At 47.5% G+C, this 17,561-nt stretch overlaps 1 protein-coding gene across 2 annotated transcripts in view; it reads left to right on the top strand.

Moving 5' to 3' along the window:
• LOC119374103 (egl nine homolog 1) overlaps positions 1–17,561 on the top strand; it is a 73,435-nt gene that overhangs the window by 27,516 nt on the left and 28,358 nt on the right. For both annotated transcript variants that reach the window (XM_037644169.2, XM_037644168.2), the window contains exon 7: positions 4,294–4,364. In XM_037644169.2, the coding sequence (XP_037500097.1) occupies positions 4,294–4,364 (71 nt within the window). The remainder of the gene's footprint in view (positions 1–4,293; positions 4,365–17,561) is intronic.

Genomic DNA, 17,561 nt, shown 5'->3' on the forward strand with positions numbered 1-17,561 from the left:
TAGAGCCAACAATTTGTGAGAGGTGCCATCTTTGACAGACTAAAAGCGGCAGTACTTCTCTTGACTGCTGCCTCGCTGCTCACCATCTCGGCTTCAGTTTCGTATAATGTCTCGTGCACTTCAGTTTTATTGGGATGTGTCCTATGCTTGCAGTTTTGTCACGCACTGAATGTTTAGTGCATGAATGGCCCAGTGTTGTATTGGGCCCACCAGAGCTGCAAATGAAATGACCATGGAAATCAAGTGTGCTGTTATGCTGCTCAGCATTGATGTAAGTGACACAAGGTGGTCTTAATTGGATTAACGATCTGCGCCTTTGACATTCACGAATATTGCTGGCAGAATGCTCAGTTTTAATCGTTTATGTATGCAGAATTGTCTCTTCTCAGTGGGCGGTAACCAAGCCATGGTCTGAGGAGACCACAGCTTGAGCACCAGTCAATGCCAAACCTAAATGTCAACTACCCTTTATTCAACTTGAGGCAAACACTTGTCACCTAGATGGGACCACACAGAGTAGCGACCTCTACATCTCCATTTCATAAGTTCCCGCGGTCGTAAGTCAAGTGGTCCGGTGGAACAGTGTGTCGGCCACTATGTGTGCGTACGACACCGTCAAGATCACCAGTCTTTCCTGATTCGTTCGTCATTTCAATGGTTATGGAAGGGTCTTGAGCAATTGGATGAGCCACTTCCTGTGGTGGCGCAGCTGGTTCTGAGGCAGACTGTCATGCAGATGATGCTGGAGCAAAGGGGGACAAGGTGACACCTGTCGTGCTGCATGACACCGCTTTCTCTTGTTTCAGTGACGTAGCTACTGGGCATTGCACCAGGCTTAGCACCGTTCCTTTCACGTTTTCTGGCTGCACCCAGACTTGCTGGCTTGCTGGAAGTTGCGTTTGGTGTCTGGTTGTAGCTATTTTCTTGCTTCCTTTGGTAGGATGAATCCTTCAATGCTGCCATGTCTGTCGTTGGCCAGTTAGGGTGCAGCAACTCATCCCTCCCGGAGACTGTGATCCTTAGCTCCATCGAGAGCTGAGCCGGGCTAAAACCATTGATGCCTAGGGTGTCCCTGTAGCTTGCACAAGCCAGGTAAGCCCCCTTTGCCTTGAAGAAAAGGATTGTGCTGATTCTTCTCTCAACTTCCCCTTCAGCTGGGTGTAACGAGCACTGCTCATCGCATTAACAGAGCAGTAGGAGGAGGTGAAGGTTCCAAGCACTTGTGATGAAAACGGTGGGCCATTGTCAAATGATATTCAACCTCCCTAGCTTTCCCATGATGGGCAAATGTGCTTTTTAGTGCATCCATTGCATGGTGGGAACCAAAAGTCAGCTACAGTATGTACTGCTTACAGTAGAGCACCGCTGTGCCGTTCCTTAGTTATCCCAGATGTTACGCGGTTTTCTCCTGGTCCCCACATAGCTCTCAAGTGGTCAAATGTATTGGGAACTCCGTTGTCGTGTTGCAACTGTGAGACACATTCCCGTGTGATACATCGTGAATTGTCCTCCAAGCTGGCCAAACGATCATGGAAGACAGCAGTCATGTTGACTTTTCGTGCAGCTTGGCCTGACTTGACTAAGATTAGCTGCATGAGTGGCGCAAGCCAGAGTTTTTCAGTCATACCAGTTGTGAAACTGCGTTTCACAACCCGGACATGCCCGTGGCGAATTTTGCAGGGGCCTGCAGATTGTCGCACCACCTGCAAGCAGCGATACAAAACGCTAGAGCGCCGCGGCACCACCCCTTGCATGCGCTTCTCGCAAGCTGCTCAATGCTGTATGCAGTGCTGGCGTCGTCGTGAGCGTTTATTAGTTTTTTTTTTTTCTGGTCAGCAGATGACGCGATAATGACCAGACTCACGATTTCGGCCAGTAGCATGTCCGAATTTTGATACATGGGCCTATGTGGAGTTTCGCAACTCTTATGATTGAAGAACTCTAGCGCAAGCAACACCCATAATGTGCTTTCCGTTCCTGCTAGCAAAAACATAGCCTTTGAGATTCACATTTGTAAAGGTGGCATCTATAGCATAATTGGTTCGAAACTTGTTTTCGGCACTCGCGAAAATAAGGCCTTGAAGATTGGCATCCGTTTTCGCTGTCATGTTGGCATGGATTCATCATAATCGTTATTTGTCGGTGGAGTCTGCGGCTTTTTCGCGTTGTTTCTATTTTGTTTGGGAGTTGTCGGCTAGTTGCAGGGGTGGTGCAAGCAAAATGCAAGCGTGCTGCGTATGCTTAGTTCCTTCACGCTTCCAACATTTGGCGTCAACAGGATCACATACATTCATTACATTTCTGTGGATGACACCGTTCTCACCTTCTTGGTTTTATTTGTTGACTAAATCATGGCCGAATGTGCCAACGCATGCACCAGTGATTATTCGTTTTATTATTTATTCAGTACTGTTGGCCTGTCCAGGACTATAATAGAGAGGTCAGGGCATACAAAATAATGAGGACTTCATATTAGGAAAGAACAAAGGAAAAGAGAAGTACAAAGCAAGCATAGCAGTGACAACAAGAAAAAAGCACAAACTGGGCAATCAAACATTTTAGTGGGCATGTATATAACTAGTATAAATGCTCAAGACGAATGAGAAAGTAGCAGTAAAAAAGATTATGCTCTTTGTGAGCATAATAATATGAAAAACAAATAGAAGAACAACACTTGGACTCGTCTTGGAACATGCAAGTACATGTGCGATGCATTGTTTTTGCTATTATTCCGCATCAATACCAGTAAACCTATTGCAGTGCTTCTGACTGTGATTCCAGCAGCAACAAAGATGAATCAACTGATTCAGCGATGGTGATGTCATCGGCAGGTCATTCCACGTCTCCATAATTGAGGAAAAAAAAATAATACCTAGAGCGAATGTTTGGTCGTTTCACAAACGAAACAAATGGCCTGAAAAGAAAGCTTGTGCCTTGTTGTACTCTTAGCCAGCTTGCAGGCATATGGCAGGTGCGATTCATCCCGAAACAAATATAAAATTCATTGCTTTTTGAAAATCCTACGAAAACGACGAAGCGTACTGCAACAGTGAGCATGACATAACATGAATGTGTCGAGCTGCCGGGGGTTCATGCTATACTGCCTCGTACATATTTGCCTGAGAGCAACTGTTTTTCTATTGTGTATTTAGCGCTCCAGGCTGGTTTATTCCCTAACACTGCTTAATGGAAAAGACCTGCGGGGTGTGTTCAGATAAGAATGTCGGTGCATGTCCGCCCACCCCCTTTAATTTCACTGAAAAAAAAAAATATTTTGATGTCCAAGTCCACAGGACCACAACACCAATCTTAGTTCCGTGAAAAAAAATTTTGTCTTCGTCTAAGAAATTCAGAATCTCCACTGAGCTAGAACCGCGTTTTTTTCCGAATTGTGCAAAAATTGAATTTTGACGGGATCCTACAAAGAAACTATTGTAGCTGTGGGCCTCAGAATTTTTCTTAACATACTAGGAATAGCGTGCGTTTACAGAATGTTGTTATCTTGCAGTTTTGGGGCCCTTATTTTGAGAAAAATAATCACAAATATGCACATTCTTCAATAATTCTCTAACTTCAGTTGTTTTTTTGTGCCGCATTTATAATATTAGAATTTGCGAAATTTCCCAGAGCGTTTCCGCACATTAGGTTAGAAATTGTGCCAAATGTAATTGTCAACATTGATGTCAAATGCAAACCAAATACTATGCCTAAATAAGGGCGTGCCTCTAAAAATGCAATGTTCTGATAATCAATTTAAAAGAAAGGCCACCTCCGCTTTTCTCTCCCGAGAGTCAAGGCCAAACATTTTTTCTAACTTAACCTGTAAAAACATGTTGCATTATTTTTGCGAGTTTGGAGTTACAAAGCCACAAAAGTGGCCAAATTGACGTTAACGTGCAACCACTTGAATGAGCAAGCGTGTAGCTATAGTTGCCATTGTCACTGCAGCTTCATGACCAAACATTCAACAGAACGTTGAGCCTCCATCTGGAAGTTGGAACTTCCCTCGCGTCCCTGCTCCAGCAGTGGCGGTTGTGTTCCATTCGCGGATTAGGAAGCATTGTTTGATGCCATAGACGAGTGCTTGCACGCAGAGTCAGTCCATTGCTCCGAATCCACTGCTGGAATTCGACATAAGTCTGCCCATTGCTGCGGCAAACACTGTGCGCTTGCGTCTCTCATTGCTGCAGAGAGTTGGTCGCGAGTATAGTTACAGCATGCTGGACAATGCTTACTTACACTTTTTGGTGGGTGAGACTGGAGGCATGAGCTTCGGATATTTCTTATGTGCAGGTTTGCCATCACGGTGTGGTATCTGGATGCGAATGAACGGAAGAACGCACTCCGCAGGTTGCAGAAAGAGCGTAAGTAGCTACAGCCCCGCAGATTCTGTTTGAATGAGAAGCTTGAAACAAAGGCCATGGTGAACTAGCAACCTTCAGACCAGGAAAATTGTGGCAACCACAGTAAAGCCTCATTAATTCGGATTTCACTAAACCATAAAAAATGCACGATTTAACCGAGTGTCGATTTACCGAAAGCATCAGGGAAAACAATAAATGTCCATTATATCAAAACATTCTTATTTTCTGCATGAACACGCAAATTCCGTGCTCATTTTGCATAAGAGCAGTGTAAAAGCCACAGTTCTCGTCATCCAGCGACTTCCACTGCAGTGCAAACACAGGCGCAAGACCCCCATGTAACCCAGTAACCATTGATGACTTTATTAAGGGAGTTTATTACATCACGAATCGTATGCCGTAAAAATTTGTAGAATCTGTCATGTACAAGTGGAGTTACAGGGCTTTGTCGCTCGCCCTAAGCACTTTCTCTGTCCTTTTGTGCCAGTGAGTGCATGAAAAGGGGGCACGAACTACATCCGTTCGTCAACGTGCCTCATGACCTTGAGCATTTGCTTTTCTTTTTTCTTTCTTTGAAGGCGCGACTTACTTTCAGTGCGCTGCGGGGACATGTGACATCTGGCGGCGGCCACGGTAACGATGTAGCTCACTATGCTCAAGTAAGCCAGCGGCCGTGGACTTTAGGTTTATGATGCGGCCATTTTGGGTATACGAAATCATTTGTCAAGAGAAGAGTGAGCGAGTGAGAGAAGAGTGAGCGAGGCGGCGGGAGAAGCAAAAACAGGCGTCTCCACGCCCAGGGTGTCTACCGACCGGGAAAACCAGGAATTCTCAGGGATTTTGGGTAGTCTGGAAATTCTCAGGGAAAACTCAGGGAAATTGTGCTCCCCATCAGGGAAAATCCACAGTAACTTTATTGAAAGGCGACGAAAGTCGGGAAAGTCGGGGTAGCGCTTGCTCGATATTTTGTGAACGCATTTTTCAAATCAAACAGCCGCTGCGGCTGCGGGGAAGTGGCGCACCTCGATGCTGTCATCGCCTTCGGAGCGGTGAAGTGGGAGAGAATCCGGCTAATGCGTGGCATGCGGGAACCGCGAACCACGACACATCGTATCGCGCAATGTTGTCAGGATGTTCTGTGAGTACGCGGTGTAGTTCTGTCATCTTTCTCGCGCGTGCTGTGCGTTAGCGCCCAATATGGTGTTTTTGTTATCGCCGCGTGTCAAGTAACAAGCATGATTAGTTGTAGAAGCGGTAGCAGTAGATGTAACGAGCTTGAGTTATCTTGCAAGCGATCACAATCGTGCAGGAAGCGGATGTCTTCGACAAGGCTCGTATCTGGCAAGCCACCCCGATCGGCGAGAAAAAAGACGCTTGTTGGCTGTTATCGGACAGCCACTCGCTCTGATCCCGAGCTTCAAAGATGCTATTTAGGACTCCGTGAAGAATATAATAAGTTTCCAGGCGAGAGCTAGCGTAACTAACGGGCGCATTCACAGCAAGTGAAAGCTTTTTTCTTTCTTTTTTTCCCCGGATGAGGGCACTGCTCAAACAAGTTTTAGGCGGTCGACTGAAATTTCGTGGATGTTTGCTAAAAAGCCGAATTACAAAACTTTTCATAGCCATGGCATAGCAGCGACCGAAATTCGCGACACCGGCACGGTTCCCACATGCTCGATTCGGCGCGCGATGTCGGAAAACAGTAACGTTTCCACCATAATCGGATGTGCCGTAATTCAGGCTGTTGCCGTGCTCTCATGTGATCTTAGCCCGCAACTATATTGCTTTTTTTTGCGATAGCAATTATATAGACACTCCAACGCGAATTTTTTGCCTTCGCCATGATCTTCCTTATCAAGTCCAAATCGCGATTACATCACCCCGCGCGTCGTATGCTCCATGCGCGAGTGAAAGTGCGCGAGCGCTGCCGACGAACGAGGCTTAAGCAGAGATGAAACGAGCCGACCGTCTCATTCGCGCGATGGGCACATGGAGATAGGAGCCGGCGCGTTGGGAAGGTGGGGGGGGAGGCTGCGTGAGTCCGTCAGGAAGTGCGTACTTTGTACCAGCGGGTGTGGTCGCGTGCGCCGCGGTATCTTTAGTGGGGACCAGCAGACGGCTCATAACTTTGTAGGTGTGCTCTAATTGCAAAACTTCCGTTGACGCCATAGCAGTGGCAGATCCCGGGGGGGGGGGCGGTAGCGGCGATCGCCCCCCCCCCCCCCTAAGCCAGCCCCCGCCCCCTCCCTTCAGTGCCTGTCGTCCACCTCCTTTGTCAGGCTGCTTGTCGAGTTTGCCCCCTTTGTCAGGTTGCTTTGCCTGCCACTGTCCAAAAGGAGTAAATAGAATCTTGTCCCTGCTCTCTGCCTCTCATTGCTCTACCCTTTCCTGCTTCCCTATGCACATTTCCAACGAAGGCTTCTTAGGCACCGCCATAATCCCCTCTGGGCTGTTGTAAATATGCGTGACCCACCAAAATGCTCTGCTGAGCGTTGGCTTCAGCCTTTGTAACTCCCCCCCCCCCCCCCCCAATATGTACCTGAATCCGCCCCTGAGCCATAGATAGGGCACTTGTGTTAGTGCAGCAGCTGCGTTTCCTGAAGGAGCAAGCTGCTAGCCTATATTCATATAAAATTCATTTGTTGCTAACGGATTTACTATTTTGCTCTCGCGGTGAAGCTGTGACTCTTTTTTTCTAATGTGGTATGGTTTTCAATGTTGTGCGTTTGTGGAGAGCAAATGGTTCGGTTGGGCAACATGAGGCATTGCACTGCTGTGGGCAACGCGCGAGGATTTGACAACAACCCGCAGCAGCAGAACAAGCGCAATTCCACAGTGCATTAAACCCGCATTTGTTTCGTCTTTACATGTGACAATCTGGCAAGGCATCTAACTGTGATTGCTGCATCTCAGGCTCAACAAAATTGATTTTTATTGCGATAGCAATTATATGGACAGTCTCGGCTGGATTTTGCTGTCGCCGTCATGCACCCTATATGTATAAGTATGTATATATATATATATAAAAGCCCCAAAGAAAAATAATTCAGAAAAATGCTTCCGAAGCGCGGAATCGAACCAGGGACCTCTTGCTCCGCAGCGAGTGGCGCTAACTACTACGCCACGAAACGCAGATCCTCCACGTAGCTTACGGCGACCGTTATATACACACCCTTTACCGCTGGACGGGCTCAGAGACGGCCGGCGCTTATAAGCGTTTCTTCATTACCGGCGAGATGGCGCAAGGAGCGCGACGGGCGCATTTAAAAGTCGTCGGCGAACTCGCTTGCTTCTTCTTCTATTTGCGCAGGGAGAACCTTGCCGTTCCGCTGTCTGCTCGCGCGGTTTTCTCGTGGTAGGGGAAGAGGGATGTTTCGAGCTTTCACCATGATGTCCGCGCTCATGTTACGGAGCGTACGAAAGTCACTCGAGCTCAAGGGACGCCGCTAAACGAACAAACAGAAGATGAGCGCGAACTATCAAGTGTCACAGCTCGACACTTGAAGCACGCTAGTTTCCGTCGCTGCTTCGGCCGCCTTTGCAACAGGAGCGCTGTTCAAACTGAGAGTATCCATTGGCGAGCCTCACTTCGTATAGCATTAGTTTCTTGCTATCGCATTCATTGCTTCGCCCTTGCGGCGAAACTGTGACTTTTTTTTTCACACAAAAAATTTAAAAAAAAAGTTTTTTTTCGTGTTGCCATATTAGTCTAGCATTCTTGTGGCATTTTCAGTTTAAAATTAATCCTTCAGTAACTATGCCTTGCATGAAAGGTCGAATTTCAGTTTAACGAAGTTTCGATAGTATAACGAAGTGAGTTGCCGTTTTTACCAACTTCGCTATATTGAGGTTTATCTGTTCTATGTACTATTCAAATGGGATTAAGTTGTTTTCATTTTCTAACATGCGCATTAGAGAGTGACGTCACCGAGCGATATGGTCTCTACCCATCTTGACATAGAACAAAGTTCTGTTTCACTCAGGGAATTTTAGCAAAAACACTCAGGGAAAACCTGGAAAACTCAGGGAATTTAGAAATGTCAACTCGGTAGACACCCTGCACGCCACGGGCGAAAATACAACACAAAGGGTGCCGCTAGCACGTCTCTGCGGTCAAAGGGCTGACGGCGACATGCCGCTGAAGGAAACGGTCCATCGCGACTATGCTGCGTACTCTTACGATCTGCGACCACAGGGCCCGATCGCTCGAGCAAGGGCAAACTCCGCTAGCGTTGGCTTCGATAGGTACAGTTTCGGCGTAGTATGACCACGCGCGAATGCACCGCACCGCTCTTCAGCCTAGCGTTCGGAAAAAGGACAACGTAAGGTAAGCGCTCACCGCTGGCGCAAGGCACCGTTAGCGAGCTCCGTCCAACCGAGCCCAAAACAGACGTGCTCTCCCTACGAGGTCCAGAGAGAGTCTCAGCCACCCTGCCGCGCGAAACGTCTTGCGAAACACAAGACTAGAGCGCAGCGCCACCGTCGAGGTCCGACGCCGGGAGAGGGAGGTTAACGTCACTCGCCCGCTCGCCCAGCGCCGTAAGACGGTGGAGAAAGGGAGCGTCATATGATGGGATGCGAGGATGGCAGATATAGGCAAAAAACCCGCGCAATGGCAACGGGCAAGCCTCAATCCCCACAAGCTTTAATGTTTGGCTCACATGCTCACGGGAGCCTGGACTACAAATTGGCAGCATTTTCTGACCATGCTCAAAAAGGGTTGCAGGGCCCCTTTAATTCATACGAAATGTTCTATGCACTCCTCTCTTGTCACGTACTTCCTCCGCCAACACCACCACATGCATATTACAATTATTTTTTCGCCGCCAACATGGCTGGCAACAGATTGTTCGTTAATTGCAATATGTAGTCGGCAAGTCTTGTGCCCAGCGTGTGGACCGCATCTGAAACACACTTTACAGCTCAGACCATTTATAACGTGTCCGTCTACAATGCAGGACCGGCTGTAATGTGGTTTTTTCTTACTCCCGTTTACCCTCCCATAGGAATCCATGTATATGCATGCAGCTTATTGTGCAGTACGCCGAAATGAAAGACCGGTTATAATGCGGCTGCCGGAAAATTCTCGGAGAAGCGAGGGAGCGAGCGCGCTTCTAAGCGGAGGTGTGCCTGCTGGGGAGAGAGCAATCACAATGTTACGAAGGAGGAGGAAACACGGAGCAACCTAATGGCAAGCGGGGGGATAAAAAACACAGGAAAAGGGTGGGGGGCAGCGTGATGTGGGCACGTGGTGTGAGAAGGGTGAGCGGTTGCCTAGGTGACAAAGAAGCCATTGCTCTGGCCGCTTGCTGCGCCCGCGCTTCGCTCCAGACAGGCACCCGTGTCCTAGTGATGCAGAACTATCGATGGTACTATCGATACTATCGATAGCTGAGTCACTATCGAACTATCGATGGTAAAAGATACTATCGATAGCCTATCGATAGTAAAAAATTCGATGGTACTATCGATAGTATAAAATCAACAGCACGAACTCATTGCAGAATAAACTTGGTTCCCCGCGCGCGTGGTACATGATGCAGCCGGAGGAGCAAGCTGAAGGGCAAGAAAGTTTACATGCTTGTGTTCTTCACCAGAGTGCTTTGCTAACACATGATCATAGAGTCAAACTGTTCAGCTCTAGCGGAAAGGAAGGCGTTACAAGGGGTTGAAAATGCGTGGCTTCAAATTTATATTGCATTTCATGATTTGAAAATTTTAAAAAATATATCAAGAATTGAGTGTGTTAATTGTAAGGTGTAACTGGTTGTTTTTGGATGTGTATTTATTGATGAACATATTCCGCCATTTTCACTGCGGAAATAACTTACTTCTTCCGCCAAAAGTTGCTCATAAGTTAAGCGAAGCTGATACAGTAGAACCCCGCTGATACGTTTTTGAAGGGACCGTAGGAAATAAACGTAAGAGACGGGAAACGTAAGAGCCGAAAAACAGGAAAAACGGCAAAATATTTAGTGGTACAGAATTTTATTTCAATTCTTACGAGCAGCACGAAAATTGGCGCGCGCAGCGGCGATCTAGTCGATGGATAGAAACGCGGAGCTTGGGACAGCCTCATCCACAGAAACGTAATCAACGTATGTGATTTTTTTAACACCAACAGCTGTAGGCACGAAAGAACTAAGCACACGCAATCACGACCGGCGCGGCGAGTCCGACCGCGAACCGCACGCACGACCATGCGAGCTCCAACCAGCTCGAACTCCTCCCGTTCTCCGACAAATAACGATGATGATGAGTCTACGCCATCGCGATGGCAGAAGTGAATGCCAATCTCGAAGGCCTTGCTTTCGCAAGCAGTTATGTCATACACGCCATGTTTGCAATGCAAATCTCAGAGGCTATGCTTTTGTCAATAGTAAATGCCAATCGCGAAGGCCTTGCTTTCGCGAGTAGTTACGTCATAGACGCCATCTTTCCAATTTGAATCTCGAAGGCCATGCTTTTGTTTGCATCAATTGAAAGAGTCTGTTGCTTGCGCCTCTCATGCGGCTAATATTACGGTCAAACGAGGCCAAGCTGCGTGAAAATGCACCATGGCCGCTCTCTTTGGTAGTCACTCGGTCGGCTCCGAGCGCACTTCGCAACGTATCATACGGGAACGGTCCGGTAGTTACGACGTAACAGCGGGGTTCCCAATACATTGTATCCTATGGGAGCTATGCCGGGACCGGCGGAAAACGACGTAACAGCCGGGAAAACGCAGCAGTGAGGAACGTAACAGCGGGGTTTCACTGTAGTAGGCTATTGCAAATATTTTGGCAATGTGGCCGGCTAGCAACAGCGTCATTATTCCCACCACTATCGATAGTATTTTCACGTGGTTGTGACGGTGAAGAATGCTACAGCAAGACTGGGAAATGCGGAGCTCTTTATTTGGCCGAACTTGTGCCCAGAAAATCAAAACTCAAAATACAAGCGATACACGCTGCGCACTGATAGCGGCGAGAACAGTTGTCGGCCGTTGAGTAACCTGATCATCGGTTGAACGCGTCGTCTTTTACACATCAGTCATTGAACCTTCCAGCGTTATCGCTGGTGCTCGCGTAAGCTCTCGAATAAACTTGACTATTCGCGTCCGGCGCGTAATCTTAACAGAATAATATCAAACAATCGTGAAGCTTCTCAAACATTACGGCGTGGTTAAACGGTGCTAAGAGCCTTTGTGGGTGAAACCCGAATACATGAAAACAAAGCAATAAACACGCGTGGCAGTAATATCGCTAGTAATATTAACGATGGTACTACCGATTACACTATCGATAGTTTGTCGATAGTAGTACTATCGATAGTTTCTTTACACTATCGATAGTTTCATGAAAACTATCGATGCTATCGATAGTCAATTTAGCGATAGTTCTGCATCACTACCGTGTCCGCATCAAGTGCGCTTTAGCTGTTTGGCTCAGCGGTTTTGTGTGGGGAAAATACAGTCGCCAACTCTTTATTCAGACTCGGAGTGGAAACGAAACTACTGAGCACCGGGATCAGAGTGTCATGCAGTTCTGAAGGTGCATGTAGTGTGCACGTGCTGAATCAAGAGTAAATTGCTCTTTCCAGCAGCTGCTGTGGAACAAAGCTATCTCGCTGATGCACATCATGGATGCAACAACACAGTTCTGATGGCATGCGGCGAAAATAAAAGCACCGCCTTTTGCAACCACCGTCGTCGGATTTTTTTAATAGCGCCCGCACAGTTCACGTATGTCGAGTGAAAATAAAACTAGTCTACCGCAGCCACTGAAGCCTTGATTGCCAGCATGATAGGGGAAGGTGACCACATTTTTCTGAAGGTGCGCAACCAACACGGCGTCACACGCAGTGATAAATGCAAATACCGTATTTACTCGAATCTAACGCGCACCTTTTTTCCGGAAAAACGAGTCCAAAAATCGCATGCGCGTTAGAATCGAGTACCGAAAAAAAAAGAAACTCGGTTATCGTATTGCCATCGACATTTCAAAATGGCCGCCTCCTACGCGCCTTGGCCATTTCTGCCATTTTTTCAGCTCGTACGTGTGCCGAGGAAATTGTCATCCCGTTCTGCGTTCGCATCGACGGCATGGAAGTGCCGACTCCAAATACTCGACGAGTGTACCACGATGCCGCATTTAAAAGAATAGTTATTACATGTGCAGAGAGACGGACGGAAATTGGGCCGCATCGCGGTCGTTCGGAGTTCCCGAAACGTGCGTGCGAGACTGGCGCAAACGGAAGCAGAAGATTTTTTTACAGCAAAGCTTCACGAAAAGGTCTCAGTGGACCAAAGCAGGGCCGGTTTCCCGAAATCGAAGAGTGTTGACAGCGACAAGGTGTTGTCGGACAGCGACGAGGACTGATCCATTACGCGACTCGTATCGCTGCCGTAGTGGTGACAGTTTAGCGGCAAGGCCCGCTTTTTGACTGTGTTTTACTTTTCTGAAACTTCAGTTCTTTAAAACCCAAACACTTGTTCTTCTGAATGTGCGAAGTGTGACTCCTACGGACTTTTTTTGTTCTTTTCTCTCACGAAAAATGGGTGCGCGTTACAATCGATGTATTACTTTTTTTTTTTTTTGGTCGTGGAAAACGGGTGCGCGTTACAATCGAGGGCGCGGTAGAATCGAGTAAATACGGTAGGCACGTTACCACACAGTTCGCACTGATGACGATGAGGACAGCATTGCCTCATTTCGGCCTTCATTTCGGTTGCCATTTTCCCACTTTCGCTTCCACATTTGTGGCACCTTGCACTCAGCACACTCGGGGATCGTTTTAATCAACCGTGTTGCGGCCAAATATAACCATATTAATCATAGTTCGATGCCTTCACACGTGTTTCTGGCCTTTCGGTGCTTTAAGCCCATGCAATCATGGCTTTTGAGATCAGCGCACACTCGAAGGCGCTGTCGCTGGCTGTGAGCTCTGCGAACTGTCCAAATGAACCGAAGACGAGCAAATACATCTCAGTTAATGAGAGTTTCGTCCTGTAGGCTTGTCTATATTTTTGACAGGACCAGATGGCACGTCCAAATTAACCGAAATTCCGAATTAATGGGGGCCGGCTTAATGAGGTTTTACCGCAGTGAATTGGAAGGAAAACAGTCACTTTGGTCTGAGAAGTTTGTTACCATTTTTGCTTTTCTTATTTTAGCTGAACTCCAGTCTTTTTAATTCTGTGGTGGTGTTTGTTATTGGAACAGGAAATGTAGATGAAGACTCTGTTTCTGAATTGTGGCTGTTTGGTTTGTTGGTTCAACTTAAGCACAAGTTGGTACACATGGTAAAAGAAGCTCTTTTGTAGCTCTGTATTTTTCTGTAATGCATTGTGTCAGTGTGATGTCTCAGATCTGAAGGTATATACTTTTGTGGCTGCTGTGGATCAATGAACAATTATGAATCTTGGTACATTCAGTACATGGCTCTTTTAGAACACAATGTGCACTGTGGATCGTTTATAATGTCAGTCGCCAGAGTCACGGATATCTGCATCATAACCGGCACTGCATTTTAACCAAAGCAGCCTTTTTCGAAGGCTGCACATGTGCAAAACATGTCTAGCAAGTTGCCATGCATATCCAAGAACGAAGAAATGTGGCTGGGGTGTTTGCATCTGTTTAAATTTCTTATTGTCGGAAGGTTAGCGTACAAGGATTCACATTTCTAAGGAAATGAACACAGAAGAAAAACTTTACAAAATAAAGCACTGTGTGAAAATGTCATGTAAAATTGCTGACTAACCTTCAGGCATCCTCGATTCTGCAGATTTCTCAGTGAGACCGCAGAAACTCTGTCAAATGGGAATCGAAATTCCACACAATGTGTGGCACCTTTTTTCATTTTTTGGGAGCATGTGGAATCTCAAAAGTGTGGCAATCATGCGCCACCATTCGAGGGCTGCACATGCCATACACACCCTCGTTTTTGGTGGTGATGTGGTTACCCTGTTTGCAAATTCAGCCACCGCAAATTGTCGACTTAATACCAAACCGCGACTTCAGTGATTCTTATTCAGTGTGATCAGATGTCAGATGTCACAGAAAGTATTAAAAGGAAGCATCTTTGTTTGGTAAATCACTTTGGTGATGCTTGCTGTTGGGCTATTTGGTGAATTTTTAGTATAAATATTGTAAACTTAGGCGCCAAAACACAATCATGCGCATCCTCTCTATATGTTCTTGCATGGTCGTGTTTTTGGCGCCTAAGTTTACTATTTATGCCACTTCTGGTAAGCTTAAGTGCTCTGCTGTCTTTTTCACTCAGGTGTAATAAGTAGAGCTGTGCGAATAGCAAAATTTTGGGTGTGAAGCAAATTCGAATAATAAAGATTCAGTGCGAATCGAATAATTTCGACTATTTCTCAAATATTTTTTTAATACTTCGAAGCGAAATTACAGAAAAAAGTTGCAGAGAATCCCTAAGTATGTTCTTACGAGACAGGAACAATTACAAGTCACAAACATGGTCAAAGAACAGATTTATTCCTAAGGGGGGATGCGGCTAACAAAAAAATCTGCTTTCAAAAATCGCATTTTCAGTTTCTGTAGCCCTTTTTTAGATTCCAATATATCATCACTGAAAACTAAGTGCAAGTGCGGCAAAAATTTATTCTGCTTGTCGAGGTGGCGAAAATTATTGCAGAAATCACGAAAAAAAGGTGCGTTTAAAAAAAATCACACCATTTCCCGCTAAGGGAACCATGACGCGATGCGAAGCAGCGTTTCGGCATGTCGAGCCCGCGTTTCAGAGGGGAAGCGGGAAAGGGGAAGTGGAGAGGAGGAGGGGAGATGGGAGAGAGGGAGTGGAGAGGGGAATTGGATAGGAGGTGTGTGGAGAGGGTTCGCGCATGCACAGTGAGGGTCACGCCGCACACCACCACCACCACCACCACCGGTTTGAACTCCGCCATAAGATGCTTCGCATATAAAAATTGTAGCTCCGCAGTGGCTCAACCGGTCGCTGCCATCTTGGGCTCGTCGGAAAGAGCATTTCTCAGTCTTCAAATTTTCCGCTTCAGCTTGTCCTCCATTCAGAAAAAAAGCATACAAAAAGCAAATGTTTGAAGTTCGTTCCGAGGCCTTTGATTGTCTGCGTCCGCCCTGTTCCTCCAGCACGCATCGCCATTGGTCCGATCCTCGCTCCGGGAGAGCGCCGCCTGCTGCTTGCATGTTGCGAGGTCACGGCTCTCTAAAAGCGCGCTACTTAGTAACATGTTCGCACTAATTCTGTGTTCACAGTTTAACGATCGTTTAGAATATAATTACGCTTCAGTTTGGCAGCTGCAAGCGGAAGGTTAAAGGGACACTAAAGAGAAACCGGAAGTTGAGCTTCGATGGTAGATTATCTTATTATGATTACAACGGTACCATTGTTACGGCGAGCAGAGCTTTCGTAAGCGAGAAAATAGCGAAAAACTGAAGGACGGGTGCTGACGCCCCTGCGGCTTTCCCGCACTAGGCGCTCGTGACGTAGAAACCCGCGAATGCAGACGGGCTGCGATTGGTCGACAGTGATTTAATGCTGCTAATAGAAACGCCCGATGAAATTTCTCTTAAACGTCCGTAAACAGTACTTCGCCCCTATTTAAGCCGTGCCACTCAAGGAAGTACAAATTTAACACAAAACAAAATAAAGAAAGAAGAAAAAAAACGCATGGCGCTGCCGCGCTGCGTATGGCCGTAATGGTTTCGGTTTTGCTCCGCGCGTGAGCGTGCGTGCCTCGCGCTCCAGCTACTCTCCCGCATTGGTTTCGTTTAAAATCCCGAAATAACAGACGCCGGTGAGCGCTGACCTGTCGGCCGGAAACCTTTCCCACCGCACTGGACGGAGGCATCGACCCCGGAATTTACCCGGAATGTGCTTGGTACACCTGTCGAGTGCGGCCTGTCGTCGTGGCGTTTCGCGGAAGCCTGACGGGGCAGTCGCGGACACCCCTTCTGCGCGGCGTCGTGAACGTGAGACAGAGCCACTGGAAAGGTTCTCACCGCGCCAGGACCTGTCTCCACACGAACAAAACAAGCGTTTTCAGATGCTCGAGACAGTGGCCGTCATGGAAGATCTCCGAAGTGAACGACCCTCCGGACTCGACGCGTACCATGTCGCCGGGTGTCCTCGGAATCAATTCGTCAAGGTGTGGGACTTGTACGTCGTCATTGTGCGGTGCATTTGTGGAACCAATTGGGCACCCCGTCCGTGCTTCCCATCGGATACGTGTTATTCTCTCTGGAGATATCGACTTGAGCACAACCGTTGTGGACGACGGCGCGAGCCAGCTACCTGCTACGATACCCGCCGGACACCACACCTTACAGGCTCTGAGACCGGAGAACTTGCAGCAAACCGCAAAATGCGTAATGTGTGTAGTGTTGAGGGCTGTATTAACGGTCCACGGCGTCTGATCAAGGGCAGCGGCAGTGTCGACCCGTCTGTGTCTTTCCATGCGGTGCCACGCGATGAGCCCCGTCGTTCGCGATGGCTCAACGCTGTGCCCATGATTCGACGACAGAAGGAGCTAAAGAAACCGGTGGTGTGTTCACTGCACTTCTCGCCATCAGATTATGTTTACAATCCTGTGCTCGGGAAGGCTCTCGGCGTGCCCCAAAAGGGACTCCTCACGCGATCAGCTGTGCCGTCCCTATTGGCTCCTTCATTCCCGCCACAGGTGCCCTCGCAGGAGCAAACCAGCGTCTCGGTAAGTGTAGAATCCTAGTTATGATTGCTACCCTAAACGTATACCGAGTAGGCGCGCCACTTTCCGTTCTTGTTCGGAAAACGGAAAACACGGAAGCGGTTATGAAGCAGCGGAAGCGGCCGCCTACGCATGCGGTGACGTTTCATGGTGCCCTCTGATTCGCTGAGAGCAATGCGGACAGTGACGACACAGCTCCAGCGCCAAATTTCAGGCGAGTGAAATTGAGGAAGAGATATTTGGTCTTTGATTACGAATTTCTCCACTAATAAGTCATCTTTTTGCACCGAACAAAAACCTACACGCATTCTCGAATGCCCATCTTTCGTCCCGTATCAACTTCGTGTTGCTCTTTAGTGTCCCTTTAAGCATCAGATTACGATAGTGCGCCGTGCTCGTCGCGAACATCGAAGACGTGCGTCTCGTACCGACTGTTCTGCTTATCTGTATTTCGCACCTCGTGACGAAGACCATCGCAAGACGACTTTTCGTACTCGCGATCGAGCATG

This window comes from Rhipicephalus sanguineus, chromosome 11, assembly GCF_013339695.2.
Source record: "Rhipicephalus sanguineus isolate Rsan-2018 chromosome 11, BIME_Rsan_1.4, whole genome shotgun sequence".
Taxonomy (NCBI): Eukaryota; Metazoa; Arthropoda; class Arachnida; order Ixodida; family Ixodidae; genus Rhipicephalus; species Rhipicephalus sanguineus.